Here is a 17615-nt window from a genome sequence, read left to right as displayed (position 1 = left end):
ACCCTTGCAACCCAAGGTGGGGTGGAGTAAGATTCACATTGAATGTGAACCAGTATAAAATTCTGGTGTCTTTATTTTCTGCATTTTATTTCTGCATTTACTAATATCCTGCTCTTATTTCTAGTCGACTAATTGATAAACTAGTCAACTACTTATAATAAATTTTTAAATAGACAATTTACCCCCTCATGTACTTTCACAAAGTTGGCAATTGGCCTTTTACTGATGGTTTCAAATGCAGTGCTAAAAGGTAAAAACTAACATGTTAGCAAATTAAATCCAACTCAATTACCACCTAAAGATGTAATGAATGGTTGAAATTTATTAATTTATCAAAGTTTTGGTTTATCATGAAAATTGAGATGTTTTTGGTATGAATAGCTTAACCTCTTAAGACCAAATCTTGGCCAATTGGCCTATTACTGATGGCTTCAACTGCACGCTAAAAAGTAAAAATCGCAAGTATAAATTCAGTTTTAACTGTTTCCTTGGCTATTATTACGGCCTTCAAATTTATTTAATCAATGAATACTGAGTCAGAGTACACTCTTTTTCTTGGTAAAGTTAATTGCAAACCATATATTGCTGCCATTTTAGTATCTTTTTTTTTTTCCACGCCAAAAACCTGTGAGAATAGACTCTGGACATAAAAAGTTCATTGGTGCATAATAGTTAAAGTGGTTTATATTCTTCCACATTGTGAATTTTTAAAAGGAATAATCATATTTTGATGCATGGAAGAATTAGGTCTTTTAGAGTTTTATATGTTAAATAATAGAGTATGCTAAAGTTCAGTAGTCTAATTGAAAACAATTTGCAGATCTCAAGCAGTATAAGTCAATGACAATAGGGTCACATCTCCAGTAGTACAAGTAAAAGACCAGACAATGTGGTAACAAACACCTAACTCCTTTTACCAAAAACAAGAGCTCCAGGAACTATATGTCATGACAGAGTTAATTTAAAACTCTTGGCAAGATATATCTTACATTTGATTTTTTACTTTACCGCAGTTGTACAGAAGTTGATGTTGTGTAATCACATTCGATGAATTGAGCTCGACTTACTATGTACTTTTAGCATTACAAGTTAATCAAGAAGACGTAGAAATCCACTTGTCCCCTTGAATGAAATTTTGTACAGAGTATGAGTTGACATGCTCAGCTGGGATTTGGCTACTCCATGGCACTCGTCCTGCTGTATTAGCTCCAGCACCAGTATTTCTATATTCTCCATAGTAAAGTGTACTAAACGCGAAATCACCGTTCCAAGGCAACCACCCATCAGCTGAAACAAGAACCTCCAAAGTACATTGTATAAAGACGGTCCGCGAATACTCCTTCCATGGCCTTCCCAGATAATTTTTGTGCACCTCGGGATTCTTGTAGTACAAGGCCATGTATTTGTCTGTTCCATTGATCAGACAATTTTGGAAGACAAATCCAGTTGACTGTGCAGGGTCTATCCTGCCATGAGCCGTCACAGGATTCGTCTCTCCCTCTTCGGGATGGAATTGCCGAGGTGCGATTAGGATGTCACATTCTTGGAAGAAAGCAGCTGAGTTCCCAAAAATGAAGTCTACATTGCCTTGGATGCGGCAGCACTTGTAGTATTGGCGCAATGTATGGGCGTATATGGTGTCCTGATTGCCGATGAATTCACAGTTCTCTATAATTGAAAGATCACTGTCGGATCGAAATGCCACTGCTTGGTTGGCGTTTGGACCTGCTGTATTTTGGAAGGTGATACCGCTGGCCATGAATCCATCACCAGCAACTCCTGTTTTAGGAGTAATACAAACGTTAGAACTACTCAAAACTACGACAGTTCATCAAATAATATATCTGCAGCCAGAGACGGATCCTCAATTTAAGCTCTATGAGTTTATCTTTTAAAGTTTTTAGCATTGTACCTATTATATTTTTAAGTTATAGGTTCATATCTACTATTTTTGTAATTTTAATGAATTTTTACATATAAATTTTTACTCCGCGTCAAAAGTTATGGGTTCAATTGAACCAGTCATTAATAAGCTAGATACGCCCCTGACTGCAGCAGGCAATGGCGATCTGCAGATTTTACTCTCACTTTAGAATTTGTTTTCACTACTTCCAATATCACGCAACTTGAACAATAACATAGTAAGTCTTAAATACAACCAGACAAGAGATGTTCTTCAAGCAAGCCATCTCACTCTCTACTTTCTAGCAGTGTCAAAGCTTTAGTGAAGAATGATCACAATGGTTAAATTATGTTCATCACTTTAGAATTAGAACCAAAAAGGGACAGTTTTTATCTGATAATGGTTAATCACTTCTGTCAACTCTTAGAGGTACTACTGGTATCACTAAGTACTAATCAATATTTTAACATGGAAGAGAGGCCCTCTTTCAATCTCTATTTTGCTGTGCTTTCAAAATATATACAAGAATAATAGCTCTCATTCTCCGTGTAATACTGGATGCTAAAGTTTATGCCCTCCTCTGTGTAATTATCTTGGATAATTATATAGACAGGTAGGATTCCACCAACCCCCACCCAAAATCACCACAAATCAGTATAGCCTGGGTGTTGGCTTCAAAAAAATAAAAATAAAAATAAAGGGTTACACCAAATGCAATGATTTTGCACTTTGCACGTCCTACACCATCATGCTCTCTGTTGGGCATAGGCAGATTTATGACTTAAACTTTGATGTGTTCTAATCTACTAAGTTTTAATGAAATTTTAGTGAATTTTCACATAAAATATTTATGTTTCATGTTATCTAAAAAAAATGGGTTATCCCATGAGTTCAAGTGAACCCGTACCACAAAGGCTACATCGCCTTGCTGCTTGGAGCAAGCCCATAGGGACAATGGCTTTACCTCCTCTTTTCACGCTAACCATGTAAAATTAAGAAAAAATCTTACTTTATAATCATTAAGCTCAAACTATTTACCCTTAAATACCCAAATCTAAACTATTTACTTTTCCTACTTATGCAACCAAGACTATTTATCCGGCCCACAGCTATTTGCCTTCGCATTTGAACTACAGAATGTTAAAACATTTGACTTCATTTTTGCAAGCTTACTTGGTAGTGGATTTAAATGGATCTACTTCTCCTCTGCCAGATCGATCTTCATTAAGAGGGTCAACCCAAGCTATTGCTCTACCTCCTCTTTTTATGATTTTTATGTGTGTATGAAGACCCACCATTGTTGAGCTTGAAGCTCCAGAATTTGAAATTTTATTTTGAAAATTTATTATTTGATTCGATGTGGGTGCTATAAAATATTGCTTATAGTATCTTCGAGTAAGCTTCCCAGATCTAATTTTTTTTGTGTATTTGAATATCCACCATTGTTGGGCTTGAAGCTCAATTTTATTTTTGAAGATTTCTTGTTTGATTCAAAGTGGGTGCTGTTAAATATTGCTTATAGTACCTTTTGGAAGTTCATACTGAGATTTGATAGCATTTGGAGTTGATTTGAGGTGATTGAGATCGAAATTTTCAGCTGAAAATAGAAGAAGAATACAGCTACCCAATAGTATACCGCTACGACATACAATATGTTGTAGGAGTATATAGCTATACTGCAACAGTATACTATTATAGTTTACAATATACCGCAACGGTTATATTGTAATAATCGAAGAAAAACACAGTTATCGAACAGTATACCGTTATAGTATACAATATACTATAGAAGTATATTTATACTGCAACAGTATACTATTATAGTATACAATTTATTGTTATAGTATACTATAATAATATGCAATATACCATAATAGTATGCTGTAATAGTATACAATATACTATAATAGTATACTTATTACCCGTAAATTCACTTGCATTTTTCTTTTTAATTTGCTTTAAGCTTTTACCCAGCGTGAGGGCAAATTGAAAATGCAAAAAAAAAAAAAAAATTACAGTATGCTATATAATGTAACGGTATACTCTTACAATTAGATCTTTTTAGAATTTTTTGAAATTTTTATTGACAGCTGATATTATTTCAGTTTAATAATTGAATTAATTTTTTTTAACTCTTTGCGTACAATTGTATACCCTGTTGGTATAGCTATATACTATACTGGTATCATATGTTAGTTAATATTTTTTGATTGTATTAGCTACATTTAATTGGTACACAATTTGATTTTTCTTTAGTAATAGTATAAAAAAATAATAAAAAATAGTAAAAAAAGTAAATGAAATTAGATTATGAAGAGGAAAAGAATATAAAAAAAAAGTTAAATGAAATTAGAAAAGGAAAAAAGAAAAAAAAAAACATAGAAATAAAAAAGAATTGGAGAATAAAGAAAAAATTCCTCACAAAAATTATTATGGGTAAAAATGTAATTAGTTTATGGGTAGAAAAAATAGATGGATAGGTAAGGGTAAATAATTTTATTTTTGTGAATAACTGTGTCATTCTCCCTAAAATTAATGCCAATGGAGAAGTAAGAAAACTAACCGCGAAAGAAAATTTAGCCCTAAACAACTCGTGAACATCATCGGCGCTTGGAGATGCATTCATTCAGTGGCCAAGCAGCCAGAGTCATCGTTTTTTTTAAAGTATATCTCTGTTTATGCAGAAATTTACGCTTATTTTACAAAATAACACACACAAAAAAGAAGTCTAGCTACTATAGGAGCAATTCTGTCCAACCGTTACTTGGCTTGTTTCCAAAGATATTTTTAAAAAATCAAATTTTGTATAGTCCAAAATAGTGAAAAAGAATTTTGTTATTGAAACATAAAGATTTGTAATTATTAAAACTGATCCAATAAATCACTTACCGACAGTTGCAGTCTCATAAGTGTTGATGCCATTAATACCAACATTCAAGGAACCTGTAATGACAGTTTTGCCCATTCCATCACCCAAAAATACCACATTCTTCTTCTCAAACGGGACCCGAATAATCTCATCATACAACCCGGCTTTGATCCATATCACAAACTTCCGGGTCAGCCCATTATCCGGTGCAACATTCACCGCTTCCTGCACTGTCTTATAGTCACAGCCTCCTTCCTTGCACACTGTAACATCCGGTTTCAACCCAGAAGGCACCCCACCCTTTACATCATGACCCGACCCGTCTAAATCCAAACCTTCCCAAAACCCGTCTCGTTCTGTTTTGGGCGGGGCCCATGACCCGGTATCGTCCCCGTAAATGTCGTAGTTCACCAGCATACCCAATGCGTTGCTGCTGTACCCGATCAACGAGTTCAAAAACGAGATGGTTTTGTCCACCTGGATGGTTTCGTTAACGCGTTTTGCAACGGACCAGCAGTCGTACTGGTAAATCATCACGGCGCTCATCCATGCACGTGCGTCCTTTATCTTGCCACGTGTCAACACCTGAGCCGTTAGCTCGATCCTATTATCTGCGTATCCTAGAACCTCAATACCGATCCTCACCAAGTCCGTAAGGTTCTGATTCCCTGCGGACGCGTCCATGATTGCATTCACCATGTCTATCGCCTCGGCGTTGTTTTGTGAAACGACTTTAACGGCGGATTGAATGATTAACGGTGTTGCCAGCTCAGACGGCAAGTTGCCGGAGACCGTTAACACGGACTCGCAAGTCGGTGGGTCCCGCGAGGCCTTGCAAGCTCCTTGGATCTCAGCCGCAATTGACGGCGTCGTAGATGACTCCGGCGAATTCCGCTGGTGGTGACGAGCACTGACGGAGGAGATTGAAAAGAAGAGAAGTATGGAGAGGACTGTTAGAGTAAAAAACGAAGCCATTGAAATGAAAAAGAAACTTAAAGTTTCGAAATGATGAGGTTTTTCCAGGTTTTCTGCTCTAGAGCATGGTGGTGCCGTTTTTATACAAAATAGTGTCTGTAAATATTCGCAAATATGCCGGAAAATTTGACAAGATATTTGAATTAAAGTGGGAACACCTCTTCTGGATGATATCTTAATTTATACTCCCCTATTACAATTTATGCGAATCTATTTCTGTTTTAGTTCGTACTAAAAAGAATAATTATTTTTTATATTTGAAAATGATTTAGTTTTATATAATGATTTATAACTACCCAAAATATATGTACATCATTTCAAAAGTCTCTCTTTTTTCTTAAGCTCTATGCCCAGTCAAATATGTTCACATAAATTGAAATGGAAGGAGTATTAAAATATGACGGAGTATGAAAACAAAAAAAATCCAATACATCAAGGCAGTGGCACAGCTAGAGAGATCAAAGTACGGGTTCGGCCTAACCTAATAAATTTAGTCCAAACTTTATATTTGTTTGAGTAAATAATTACTAAACCAATTAGTGATGAGTTAAAGAGTGAATCTTAGTTGAACCTAATAAATTCTAGACCGAGTAAATAGAGTACTTGTTTAACGAGTAGAGCTTAAGAGCATTAAATAGCGAATTTAATGTGTTTGGATTGACAATAAATATGATAGCACAAATGTGTAACGACTGTAAATAACGACAAAGAATGTACTAGGAAACAATTTACTACAGAATTATTATACGATTGGGATGATCCTTTTCTCTGATGGCGACGCAGAAAAGTCAGAAGTCAAGGTGGGTATGGAATCTTGAGATTTATGGATAAAGATTGAACAACATATGCTTGAATAAATCAATGAATAAGATAACTTCTTCGTATATTCTTCTGTCAACCTTTTACAATATTTTCTGGTCAAAAGAGCAGATCCCCTTTTGTTCCCTATCTTTTCCTATTTATAAGGGATATTCTCCAAAAATTCTAAAAAGTACAACACAAAGAATATCCAAAGGAATATTCGTTATATCCATCTCTGAACCTATGCTGCTGTTACTCTCTTATCTCGGCTGGCCGCTTCTGGCATCAACCTTTATACGGACGACGTTCGGTCGTTATATCATGGTCGACTCCATCCTTTGTCTTGCTTATCCGTTACCGTGGTTACCAAATTTGGACCTATACAGTTAGTCCCTCCGCTTGTTGAGGTCGTAGCTCTGCACGTCCTCGATAAGTGGACATTATTCATTTTCGTCGCGGGAGAAGTTGGCTATTAAATCATGTCGGGTCGACCAAGATCGAGAGAACGACACAACCAGCGGAGTCATGATTGGTATGGTTACCATGATGTGACGTCACTGCCACATGCATCATCATTACGCATCTTCCCGAGACAGCATCCGGGTGCTTGTCGTTTTGGTTTTGGTGCCATTGACAATCCTTCACTTCGATTCTCACACCATCCAGCCCTATAAATAGATGAGGGTTTCATTTTTTCAGAAGTTTCCGCCATTCTCCTCCTTGCATGAACATTATCTTTCTTCGATCCTCTTTACCAGTTCTTGTTATCAGCTTTGTTTTTGCGATTCCATTTCTCTCCTTCTTATTTAGTCATCACCTCTTTCTTTAGGTTTAGTAACATACTTCTCATCGTTGAGATGTCATGCATAAACCCTTCGCATACATGACGAAGTTTCCGACACCACTCCATTGTCGGCGGCTCCTCCTTCCGGTGGTGAGGATCTCTGTCACGACCCTAAACTTGGACCCGATCATGATGGCGTCTCTCGTGAAGACAAGGCCAATCGACACGTTCTCAATTCAGTTTTAAGCAATTAAACAACAAGAATTAAGTCTAATACATAAAAAATAATCCAAAAGTAAGCAGTTAACAATACAGTTTGCGGAAAGTAACCCAACACAGCCCGATACCGGGGTGTCGCTAGTCATGAGCATCTATCAATACGCTACAAATCTGAAATGCCTACTAAACTATTGTAGAATAACCGATAAAGAGATATAAATAAGATAACGGGGGAGAAACACGGGACTGCGGACGCCAAACAGCTACCTTGTGGACTCCGAAGTCTGTCGGGAGCTCTCAACTCTCACTATCAGGATCAGAAACGCCTGAGTCTGCACATGGGGGCAGGGAGTAAAGTGAGTACTCCAACTCAGTGAGTAATAATCATAAATAAACGACTGAGAGATATCAAAACACGTAAGGCACATTACAGGCTATAATGAAACAGTAAAACCAGTAGAAACAGTAAATCAGTAAAGATATGTAAAATCATTTAAGTTCAGTTTAAACTTCATGAAATGCTTTTTCAACAATTAAACAGGTAAATGATAGACAATAAGAAAGATAAACACATAAAGGTTCGCCCCTCTGGCTCAATATCAACAAATTCTCCCCTCGGGCAATATCTTAGAACAATACCAGCCCCTCGGGCTATAACTCACATCACAATGGGCACCCGTGCTCACTGGGGGTGTGCAGACTCCTGGAGGGTCCCCTTACGGCCCAAGCGCAATATCAAGCCATCTCGTGGCATCATCACTAGTCTCTCGGCCTCATATCAACAAGCCTCCTCGTGGCGTACATATCTCAGGCCCTCGACCTCATAATCATAATCAACGTTTCCTCACAATATAGGTCCTCGGCCTTACTCAGTCAAAATTCTCACAAGCCACTCGGGCAATAGCAAAACATGATTTTCAGCTCAAAATAAAATTTAAAAGATCATTTAAATGTTAAAATAGAGTAAACATGGCTGAGTTATGAAAACAGTGGAATATAGCATGACTGAGTTCAAGTATAAAGTCAAAACAGTGAGGGAATATCAATAAAAATCCCCTAAAGGTTCAAATAGTTGGCACGAGGCCCAAATATGGCATTCAGCCCAAAATATGATGATAGCAAATAAATTTCAGTCAAATACGCGGTAAAATAGTCATTCGGGACGGACTAAATCCCAATCTCCAACAGTGCACGACCCCACGCTCGTCATCAAGCATGTGTGTTACCTCAATATAGCACAACGATGTGCAATCCGAGGTTTCATACCCTCAGGACGTCATTTACAATCTTTACTTACCTCAATCCAGTCCAAACTCTAGCCTGCGACGCCTTTGCCCCTCGAATAGACCTCCATTCGCGTCGAATCTAACCAAAATCAGAACCACGACGTTAAAATATGCTAAGGGAACGATGCCCAAGCAAAAATATTCAATTTACAACATAAATCCCGAAATTACCAAAACCCGACCCCTGGGCCCACGTCTCGGATTCCGATAAAATTCACATCAACGAATTCTTTATCACTTCCCGAGTTCATTCATACAAAAAGCATCAAAATCCAACCGCAAATGACCCCTCAAATCCCAATTTTTAGGTCTCCAATTTCAAGCCCTAGTTCTTCAATTTTAGGCTTAATTTCTATGATTAATTAGGTAGATTTCACATTAAAATCGAGTTTTAAGTCCATGAATCTTACCTCCAAGTGATTCCCCTTGAATCCTTCTTCAATCATCTTCAAAAAGCTCCAAAAACGCTCAATAATGGTGAAAATAAACCCCAAAATCACGGACAAGATGACTATTTAAACATTTTGCCCAGGTCTGAGATCCTTCTTCGCGAACGCGGTCAAAGCCTCGCGTTCGCGAAGCACAAAATAACTTTGACCAGAATTTCCTCTTCACGATCGCGACCTGCCCATCGCGAACGCGATGCTTCCTCAAACTAACCCTCCGCGATCGCGTTACCTCTCTCGCGAACGCGATGAATAAAATCCCCTGAAGCTCAACTGCCCACTTTCCTCTATGCGAACGCGACACCACCCCGCGACGCGATGCACAAACACTCAGCCCTTCGCAAATGTGGAGCCTTCCTCATGAACGTGAAGGTTTATATCCCAGCCTTCACCAACTGTCCCTTCATGAACGCGAGGGCCAACTCGCGAACGCGTAGGCCATTTCCTCTGCAACACTGATCAGCAATTTATGTAATTCCAAACATCATGGAATGGTCCGATTAACCACCCGAAACTCACTCGAGGCCCCCGGAACCTCAACCAAACATGCCAACATATCCCATAACCTCATTCAAACTTGTTCCAATCTTCAGAATGCTCAAAACAACATTAAAACACCAAATTCGCATCGGATTCAAGCCTAAGAATTCCAAAATATTTTAAATTACGCTTTTGATCAAAAACCCAACCAAACCACGTACGAATGACCTGAAATTTTGCACACACATCCCAAATAACACAACAGAACTACTACAACTCTCGGAATTCCATTCCGACCCCTATATAAAAATCTCACCTATCAACCAAAAATGCCAAAAGTCCAATTTCGCCAATTCAAGCCTAAATCTACTACAGACTTCCAAAACATTCCGATCACGCTCCTAAGTCCCAAATCATCTCCCGAAGCTATCCAAACCATCGGAACTCACATCCGAGACCTCTAACACATAAGTCAACATCCGGATGACTTTTCTAACTTAAGCTTCCTCAAAAGAGACTAAGTGTCTCAAACCTTACCAAATCCTTTCCGAACCTGAGCCAACCAACCCGATCGTATATAAAACCGATAGACAAAGTAATACGAAGCATAAATGGGAGAAACGGAGTGGTAACTCATGAGACGACTGGTCGGGTCGTCACAATCTCACGGTTGAAGAGGGTAAGAGTTTTCCTACCGAAGAAGAGATACTTCCTAGAAATCCCTTGTCCAGAAGCGATTTCCACAAGGAGCCCGCTCCTTCTCCCATTCCGGTGATCTCCGAAACCGGGCCGTCTCATATAGCTGAACTCTGATCTACATACTGTTTGAGTAACTAATTACTAAACCAATAAGTGATGAGTTAAAGGGTGAATCTTAGTTGAACCTAATAAATTCTAGACCGAGTAAATAAAGCACTTGTTTAACGAGTAAAGCTTAAGAGCATTAAATAGCAAATTTAATGTGTTAGACTAACAATAAATATGATAGCACAAATGTGTAATGGCTGTAAATAAAGACAAGGAATGTACTAGGAAAGGATTTACCACCCAATTATCATACTATTGGGATGATCCTTTTCTCTGATGGCGACGCAGAAAAGTCAGAAGTCAAAGTGGGTATGGAATCTTGAGATTTATAGATAAAGATTGAACAATATATGCTTGAATAAATCAATGAATAAGACAACTTCTTCGTATATTCTTCTGTCAACCTTTTACAATATTTTCTAGTTAAAAAAGCAGATCCCCTTTTGTGCCCTATATTTTCCTATTTATAAGGGATATTTCCCAAAAACCCTAAAAAGTACAGCATAAAGAATATCCAAAGGAATATTCTTTATGTCCATCTCTAAACCTATGTTGTTATTACTCTCTTATCTCGGCTGCCCGCTTCTGGCATCAGCCTTTATGAGGACGACCTTCAATCGTTATATCGTGGTTGACCCCGTCCTTTGTCTTACTTATCCGTTACCATGGTTACCAAATTTGGACCTATACACATACCATATTCCTTCTCACGTAGAGATGGTTCCAGCTGGGGGCGACATCGTGGAGGTCCATAGACCTGGGTACTATGTTTTTTTATGTTTATCCTTGTGAGCACGTGATTTTTGCCTCACGAAAAACTACTCCAAAATAAATCAAAAATAAAATAAATTTCTTTTACTGTGCAATTTTTGAATTTTTGCGTGATGTTTGTTAAATATTTGTCTTATATCCGTAAATGTTTACTTTGTCATAACAAAATGAAAATAAAAATAAAAATATATGTTGCATGCATATCTAGGATTTAATTATGCATTTAATAATTGATTCAAAAAAATAAAATCACAAAAATATGTGTCTGTTCTAATTTTAATATTTCACTGTGTGATTAATGTTTTGTCTATGTGTTAAATAATTGTTATAAAGTAATTAATATTTTTTATGAGGTTAAAATTATTTTATAATTAAAATTAGGAATTTGAATTAGAAAATGAAAAATAAAAAATATATATAAATGAAACTCGGTCCTGGATTAAAATCCAGGCCCAAATCAAGATACCCTCCCTCAGCCCAATCCAGGCAGCCCAGATCCGGTCTTATTCAAACGAGTCAAAACGACAGCGTTTGGTCATAGCTTATCAGTGACTGTTGGATCAAAGCCAACCAACGGCTGAGATCCCACGAACCTAACCCGCAATCATTACCCGATCCGATACCCGGTTCAACCCATCCCCCCAGCTTAAACCAAACGACATCGTTTGGTTAAGTGGATAAATCCTGACCTTTCATCCTACTAGATCTAACGGTCAGCATCAACCCACCCTGTCCCTATATAAGCCCAAACCCCTACCCCGACCCCCTAACTTAACACCCCCTCTCCACTGTTCATCATCATCTTCCGAAACCCACCCCTAACCCTAGCCGCCCTAGGATCCCATCGCCTGAAACCCGGCGGCAACAACGCCGCCGGTCACCAAAATAACACCCCAGAACCCCCTGAACATCCTCTATCCAGATATGCTAGCCACTTGGCTCGAATCTTTCTAAAGGTTCTCAAATCTTCATTTGAAGATTCGAGCCGAGCTTAGATCTAAACCAAACAACCCCTAGTTAACACCATAGTACCCCCTAGCATGCCTCGTTATGGATCTGGTGTTTGTTTGGCTCGAATCATTTCAGAGCTTCTCGAATCTTCTTTTGAAGATTCGAGCCAAACAAGAACAAACTCAGATCTGTTCTAAACTGACACCAAATGACCCCTAGGTTACCCTCACCCTTGTGTCGTATTTGGCCCCCCTCGAATCTGATCAGAAATTGTTAAGTCCCAAATCGAACCTTCAAGAACCCTAGAAATACCAGACTTTTGGATTCTGCCTGAATTAAATAAAGATTGAGGTTTAATCGACCTTAGTCGAAGTATTTTCAGTGGAAAATACTTCGACTAAGGTCTGTTTGATTTCAAACAAAGTCCAAATCCAAGTTGAGTTCGAGTCCGGTTGAAGTTAAAGATTTAGAGGTACTTTCCTTATTTCTTTTTTGTTTCTTACATGAATAATTGTTTGTTTAATAACCTGTTAATTTTTCATGTTTTTATTTGATTAATTCTGTCATCTTTGTCTCATGCCCGTATGATTAGTCAAATAAATGAATTGTTTCTGTTGGTTGTGATTAATTACAATGTGTGTGATCGACTCGATTAAGTTCGTCGATCAGTTGTGTTATAAATCTTGTTTCTGAAAATGCTGATTGAAACAGTCTGTTTCTTTTGTTTTAGACTGATTATGGACAAATGTTGTAAATAGTCAACTGATTAATACTCGTCAATTAAATCATGTTTGTTTGCAAATCAGTAAATTCAAATGAATGTTGTGTATATATTGTTTTCTGAACAGGGCATTGTCAGTATATTGACAATGCTCCTGTGTGTGTTTGATCTTGGTTCAATGTTGAAGTCCAGTCTGAATTGTTATAATAATTTCAGTGATATGTTGTTATGATGTTAGTTTTGAATTCAGTGTGATTTTACAAATGTTGATTAGATGTAATTGTGTTAGAAGGTTACATTCTTAGTTAGGATTCAGTCCAAAACTCTAGGATTGGTTGTAGATGTCTTAAATCAGATTAATAATCAGGTTTGAATAGATTTTAAAAATCTGTATTGTTAGATTTTAAGTTTGACAGCATTAATAATAGTAACACAGTAGGATTTCTGAGGGTATTTATGGGACAGAATAATGAGGGTAATATGATAGCATAATGGGCTGAAAGTGGAAAGTTATTGGCTATTATTTAAAGTGATAATGGGAAACAAAGGGTAATGGGGCTGCTTAAAATCAGGATAGGATCATTTAAATTATTCAAAAGCAGTTTTTAATGGAACTTTTTGATTTTAAAAGAAGAAAGGGGTCCAAGAAGCACTTAAAAAGAAAGGGGCAGCCCTGTATAAATACAGGGAGCTGGATCAAAAAAAAAAAAAAGAGAGAGCTTTCAGACAGAAAGAAAAGAGAGACCAGAAGAGGGAAAAGTGAGATTTTGAGCAGATTTTTAAGAAGGAATTTGAGAGAGAGAAATCAGTTTTCAGACAGAGATTTTAGAGGTCATTTTTCAGAGAATTTTAAGAGAGGCTGATTTCTAAAGCATAGAAAATACACACAGAAATACATATACATTTGAGAGAAACAGGAATCTGAGAAGAAGAAAGAAAAATAGCAAAAGAAACAGAAAATAGAACACTCACACACACACACAATCTGACACAGATACAAATGCAGAAACAGAAAATCAGGAAGCTGAATTTGAAATAGGAAAGAAACTAAAATCTGAAAAATGTTGTTCTAGAATCTATCCGTTGTTTGTTTGTGGATATTGTTCAGTTTGAATCTGAAATTTTTCCTCAAGTTTCTGTCACTGTTCATCTGGGTTAACGGGTCTTGGTCAGACTTGCTGTATACTGCTATTCTGCTGATTTGATTACTGTTGCTACTGCTGAAATCTACTTCTTCTACCTTCATTTCCCGGTACTTATCTTTTAAATTCTATGTTGGAAAGAGATTCAGCATGACAAATCAATGAAGCTTGAATTGCAATTCTATTTTTATTTTGTCTAAGTTCATTATTTTAAAAGTTCAGTCCTGTTTTGTGTTTTGGTTAATATAGTAGTATGTTTGACATGAATTAGTAGTTGATCATTCTTTTTTTTAAAACTCATATAAGTGTTGTAATAGTATTATTAGTATAGTTATATGTGAGTTGTCAAAACAGAGAGTATGGCATAAAAATGGGCCATTGATTACATCCCATAATACCTTTAGCTAAATGTAAAGTAGAATGGAAGTATTAAGAAGTTACATTAGTAGTATATCTTGTAAAAAATAGGATTTTGTTTAGATTGATATAAGTTATTATATGGCATGATGACAGGTATATTTATAATCATATGAGTAAGGTGAGTTGGTATAGCTCGTCATGATGTTAAGAATATTATGAATGTTTAGGCGCACAACTATGTTGTATGTAATACAATTCGAATTGAATCAATTCGAATAATAACTCCTTTCTCATCAATTTGATTATTTATCGTTATAAATAAACTAAGCAATTATAATTTTGGATTAAAAACAAGCATGTGAGAATGAGATGATATGTATAAGCACAAATTGCAACACTTTATATCAATGGCAATTAGAAATAGAATTTGCACTAAATAAATAATGAAAAATTGTTAAAAAAAAAAATACTTCTTCCCTTCATAAATCATTTTTGTTAGTTTCATATACAATTCATTCTTTGGCATATATATATGTTGTATTTGCTAAAAATCATATTTTATTTTTTTCTTCGAATTTGAATAGTGTGGATGAATATAATTTATACTCGGAAATTATAGTCGACGGACAATATTTAATAAATTGTGAATTCTTTTAAAAGAATTTAAAGGCATTTCCTAAAATGTGAATTTTTCAGGAATTTCATATAAAAATGTGTAGATATAATAAACAGTTTTTGTGGAAAATCCATAATATTATTACAAAAATTCTGCGCAATTAGGGATGCGTTCGCGTACCCTGACTATATTTTTAAAAGCAAATTCGGATTATGCGTACGCACAATTACGAGCGAATATTTAAGAAAAGGATTTTTCCAAGGATGTTAAATTAATTTCATAAAACCCGAGATGTGCGGTTCACTATTTAAGAAAGACGAATATTCTTGATTCGACACAATTTCGAAAAATAATTTTTTTTTAATAAATATATTATCAAGATCATCGTGTACACGTGCGCGTGACACAATTCCACATTTTTAAATTTATAACACGAATATACGTACGCGTGATTCGATTCAAAGAAGGGCCCTTAATCACAAGCAGTACAAATAAAAGCGGTGGTAAAAATCATGCAATAAGGACGCATTTAGTAAAAGTCAAGATAATTAAGCCAATAATAAAAACAGTTGAGCGACCGTGCTAGAACCACGGAATTCGGAAATGCCTAACACCTTCTTCCGGATTAACAGAATTCCTTACTCAGGATTTCTGGTTCGCAGAATAATAAACAGAGTCATATTCTCCTCGATTCAGGGATTAAAATTGGTGACTTGGGACGCCTTAAAATTCCCAAGTGGCGACTCTGAAACAAACAAACAAATCCCGTTTCGACTGTCCTTCAATTGGAGAAAACTCCCTACGCACCCCGCGGGCGCGGTAAAAAGGAGGTGCGACAGCTCTGGCGACTCTGCTGGGGACTATTTCAGTACTGTAACCCAGAACCACTGGTTCAGGGTTTAAAGAATTCGAGCTTAAAATAACTGCGATAATTGGCTTTATTTACTATATGATTTTCAACTGTTTATATGATTAACATGCTAAATGTTTTTTTTACCACTTTAATATTATTTGAATTGTGAATATATACAACTGCTACGAAACCCCCTTCTTTCTGAGTCTTCTAAATTTATGGTGCACACGTGCGCGTGGCCCACCTTTCTGTTAAAGGTCATACCAAATAAGACGAAGTTGGGACAAGTAACTAGGCCGGATAGACTTTCGTTCTCCCGGTACGTTGCCCCCGCTTCGGCTCAAACTGTCCGTTTGGGTAAGCCAGGTTTAGAACAATCAACCTCAAGTTTTTCACTTAGAATAACTCAGCCATGTACCGGATCCCTAGTAGGAACGAATATTTGCATCATATGCATTTGGCCTTGGAGACTCAACACAGGGGTTGGGTCTATCTAGGACAGGTGAACCCGAAACAAAAAGACCATCATGATGCATCCTACTTGCTACTTGTGCATTCATTTGCCTCGAACATGCTTGTTGACCAGCTTAAATGAAATCATGGTGAGAAGAGAGGAATAAAATGGGTTGTTTTTAAAAAATTTCAAAAAAACAAAAATAGTTTTAAATCTTGAAATAAAGATATTTAATAAATAAAATGATTTTTTAGTGTATATTTTCAAAATGAGTCTTGACTTTATTAAATTAAATTTCAAATGCAAAATGAGCACCACACAAAACCCCCCATCCACGAATACAGAAGAATTTCTATTTCAGCTTCAAATGTGGTGGTATGATTTAGGCGAAAATGGTCAAAAATGGGTCGTCAAGCATTTGGGAAATCTCACGGACATTATGAAAGTTAAACCCCGTGATGATCTGATTGCGGCGTTAGTAACTTTTTGGGACCCTGTTCATAATGTCTTTCGTTTCTCTGACTTCGAGCTTACTCCTACATTAGAGGAGATAGCTGGCTATGCTGGTTTTGACGAAAGTCTAAGAAATCAAAGCCTGATATTCACAAAAGCTCCTTCGGTACATCGATTCTTCGGTCTTCTGAACATCAGCAGTCAAATCAGGAAAAACAATGTCATCAATGGATGCTGTTCCTTCAACTTTTTGTATTCAAGGTTCGGAAAGTCAGATGGGTTCGAAATTCATGAGAAAGGCCTTACTAACAAGCAAAACAAAGACACTTGGCAGATTCACCGTCCCTTTGCCTTCATGGTGGCTTTTTTAGGAGTCATGGTCTTCCCAAACAAAGAGCGAACAATTGATATTCGCACCGCGAAAGTTGTGCAAATCCTCACCACCAAAGAAAATCACACCCTTATCCCCATCATTCTATCAAACATTTATCGGGCTTTGACTTTATGTAAATCAGGAGCAAAAGTCTTCGAAGGATGCAAAATTTTGTTGCAAATGTGGGTGATTGAACATCTCCAACAACAGCCCAAGATCATACATTATGGGCCAAACAATGATAATTGCATCGAGAGTTATGAGGAAAGAATAAAAAATTATCAGGCTCCAGAAGGGATGGAAGCATGGGTATCTCATCTAAAAGCTTTAACGGCAAATCAAATTGAATGG

General features: G+C 36.9%; 1 protein-coding gene across 1 annotated transcript; it reads right to left on the bottom strand.

Annotated features, from left to right (window-relative positions):
- Positions 1-803: 803 nt before the first annotated feature.
- Positions 804-5762, bottom strand: LOC104243995 (probable pectinesterase/pectinesterase inhibitor 51). Its single transcript, XM_009799282.2, has 2 exons — positions 4793-5762; positions 804-1779 (listed from the first exon to the last, which is right to left on the bottom strand). The coding sequence occupies exons 1-2, from the start codon at positions 5745-5747 to the stop codon at positions 1094-1096; spliced, it is 1641 nt and encodes a 546-aa protein (XP_009797584.1). The 5' UTR covers positions 5748-5762; the 3' UTR covers positions 804-1093.
- Between the last annotated feature and the right edge of the window lie 11853 nt (positions 5763-17615).

The sequence above is a fragment of the Nicotiana sylvestris genome, chromosome 5 (assembly GCF_000393655.2).
Source record: "Nicotiana sylvestris chromosome 5, ASM39365v2, whole genome shotgun sequence".
In the NCBI taxonomy this organism is placed as follows: domain Eukaryota; kingdom Viridiplantae; phylum Streptophyta; class Magnoliopsida; order Solanales; family Solanaceae; genus Nicotiana; species Nicotiana sylvestris.
Note: the sequence above shows the minus strand (reverse complement) of the source record. Positions and strands in the feature narration are given on the sequence as shown.